Source organism: Leguminivora glycinivorella, chromosome 8 (assembly GCF_023078275.1).
Source record: "Leguminivora glycinivorella isolate SPB_JAAS2020 chromosome 8, LegGlyc_1.1, whole genome shotgun sequence".
In the NCBI taxonomy this organism is placed as follows: Eukaryota; Metazoa; Arthropoda; class Insecta; order Lepidoptera; family Tortricidae; genus Leguminivora; species Leguminivora glycinivorella.
In genome coordinates, this window is record NC_062978.1 from 26,401,271 (window position 1) to 26,404,289 (window position 3,019).

Here is a 3,019-nt window from a genome sequence, read left to right on the forward strand (position 1 = left end):
GATAAACACCATGTGGAGGTCAACTTTGTTGACTTTGTGTTTTTCTATGAGTATCCTGAGTGTGTGAAGGGCATCAGTAGTAGATTTTCCGGCGACGAAACCACATTGATTTTCACTGATATTGGTCAGATGTTTGAGTCTGTCGCTTATAATGCGTTCCCAAATCTTGAAAGAATGTGATATCAGTTTTATAGCTCTATAGTTCTCACAGAGCCGTAGATCGCCTTTGTTCTTAAAGAACGGCACCAGGTAGCTTTGTCTCCACGCATCCGGAATGCCATTAGTCAGAATACTGTTAAACAGGTCAGTCAGAAAAGAAACTCCCTCATCACCAAGCCTTTTCCATAGTTCTGCTGGAATTTCGTCGGGCCCAGTAGCTTTATGGTTAGCCATCTTTTTTATTGCCGTTTCAACTTCATGTTTTGTAATGCATGGTATTGGTCCTTGTACACGAAAGGTTTCAGGTAATTTGTTACTGGGGTAGGTTTCGTTCAGCAAATTAGAATAATACTCCTTCCACCTCTCTTGTATTTCCTTATTTGAGGTTAGAAGTCGACCGGTTTTATCTTTGATATACTTGATAGTTTTCGTATCTTTTGAGTTGTTATGCCTTTGCTTAGCAATTTGGAAAATTTCCTTATCAGTTGTGGCGATTTCGAGTTTGGTGTAGAAATCGTCCCTGGATGATGCTCTGGCCTGTGCAACTGCACGTCTTGCGTCCTTTTTTGCTATTTTGTATAGATCGAAATCTTTACCATCTCTGCTCTGTTGCCACTTTTTGAACAGGGTTTTCTTTTGGTCTATTTTCATTTTGACTTCTCCTTGCCACCATTTGGTGTCTTTTTTGTCGCGAATAGGGCCTTTAGACTTGCCTAGATGTTGGGTGGCTTTTTCAGTGCAAAACTTTTGAAATTTATCCCATTTAGCATTCGTTGAATCCTGTTTTGAAGTATCTTTTAGATAAAGTGTGATGTCTTTAATGAGACAATTTCCTTCCTGACCATCCAGTTTATGCCATCGTATTTTACTGACTTTCTTTAAATACTTTCACGGGTTTTGGCATTACGAACTCTGCTACGAGGATTCGATGCTGTGTGGTCAGTGGCTCGCCTGGAATCACTTTGCAATCCTTGAAGGTTTTCAGTCGGTCACGGTCTGCAAGGATGTAGTCTATTTGGGTACTTGCCCTCCACTTTTATATGTTATGAGGTGTTTCGGTGGCTTTGCAAAAAAGGTGTTTATAATTGCAAGGTCGTGCGTTACTGCAAATTGCATTATACTCTCTCCTTCTGCATTCATCTGGCCAACCCCGTAGCCACCATGGACCCTTTGGTATAAGGCAGGGTGTTGTCCAACGTGGCCGTTCAGGTCTCCTCCGATGTATTTGGATTCGTTCGGGGGTATTGACTGTATCAGATCGTTTAATTCTTCCCAAAATATTTGTTTATCGCGCGTGGTGCATCCAACCTGCGGCGCATATACGCTTATGATGTTCATACAAGTTTGATCATCTAAAGCAAACTTTATCGCGATTATGCGATCGCTAACCCGTGTGACATCCACTATACGATCTTGGAAGTTTATGTCGACCACAATCCCTACCCCGTTCTGGGGTCCGTTGCCGTGGTAGATGAGTTTGTAGTCGTGGCCTATGTTACGAGCTTTAGACCCCTTCCACTTCGTTTCCTGGATGCAACAAATGTTGATGCGTCTGCGGTGTAAAACTTCGCTCAGTTCAGCGCTGCGTCCCGTCATAGAGCCCACGTTCCAGCTGGCGAACCGCATTTTAGGCTGTCGTCTCATTTCTCTAGTGACGGTTTCGTCGCTTTGGGGGGACGCCCTAGCATTTTCGTTGCCTCCTTGATTCTTGTCGTCGCTTATGGGGTACGCCCTAGCAGTTATCGCTCTATTCTTTTTTGTACTTGCCATATTTGGAGTGATAATTTGGCTTTATGTTTTACGGCCGGTTGCCACCTGACGCCAAGGTTGTAATCTTCCTGGAAGACTTGAGAGCCGCCGTTGACCCTTACTGTAAGGGTTCTTCCGCCGCCATCTCTACTGCACGCCCCAACCTAGACACGCAGTACACCAGTAACCTGGATTCCGACTCTCAGAACAGCCTACAGGTGAGGTTTTATTACGGAGTGTCCATCTCCGGCCTTGTGGTCCGCGGGAGGTATTTTATTTCCCTCCTACCCTTCGGGCGAGTATCTTCGCCCGAGAGAGCATTCCCCTATCCGCCGCCTGGGGACGCGGGCTCTAGGGAATTAGGCTACCCCGAGCCCGGGTTATATGAGCTCGGAAATAACTATAGCCGCATATTAACAAAAAAAAAAATATATATATATACTGAATTTTGGTCGTTAAGAAATGAAGGCACATAATTATTCAATTACACAATTACACCGTATATTTCTGTAAATACAAAATTTTACAAAAAATAATTTAGAAATCGTAGTTTAGGCTCTGTTTTCTTTTATCAAAAACGTGTATGCAAATTGAAAATTTACTTCAGTCTGTTTTAAAATATTACTTTTAGTTTCGTTTTCAGAAGTAAGTAAGAATAAGCAGCTAGAAACGGGCAATGGTAATATAATTTGTAACGCTGTAAATATGTAATTTTTTGATTTACAATACTTTATTTATATTTATAAAAACTAGTGATAACAGATAACACGACACAGTAAACAGATTATAAAAACATGTAATTTTGCTTACTTGTAACGCAATCTACTGGGTGCGTATCGATCGATATAACTTTTTTTGATATATTTTTAGTCGTTATAACGGTCATTTGATATAATTATTGAATAATATAACAACAAATAATATACTAACAAATTGTATAATTCTTATTTAATATAATGATCATTTTTTCGAATAACATTTATTATAACATACTTTGAGTATAATGCTTATTTCCGATAATAAAGAAATTGTATAACACAAATTCTTTCAAAAGCACAGATAGAATAAAAACTTTTCTACCATATTTTTCGTAATATGGGTATGGTGGATA

General features: G+C 40.2%; 1 protein-coding gene across 1 annotated transcript; it reads right to left on the reverse strand.

Annotated features, from left to right (window-relative positions):
* Positions 1-1,074: 1,074 nt before the first annotated feature.
* On the reverse strand, positions 1,075-1,952 carry LOC125229188. The gene has a single exon (XM_048133981.1). The coding sequence runs from the start codon at positions 1,927-1,929 to the stop codon at positions 1,171-1,173; it is 759 nt and encodes a 252-aa protein (XP_047989938.1). The 5' UTR covers positions 1,930-1,952; the 3' UTR covers positions 1,075-1,170.
* Between the last annotated feature and the right edge of the window lie 1,067 nt (positions 1,953-3,019).

What these genes read in the sequence shown, in the direction of transcription:
- LOC125229188 (XM_048133981.1), bottom strand. Translation starts at nt 1,929, where the DNA reads ATGGCAAGTACAAAAAAGAATAGAGCGATAACTGCTAGGGCGTACCCC.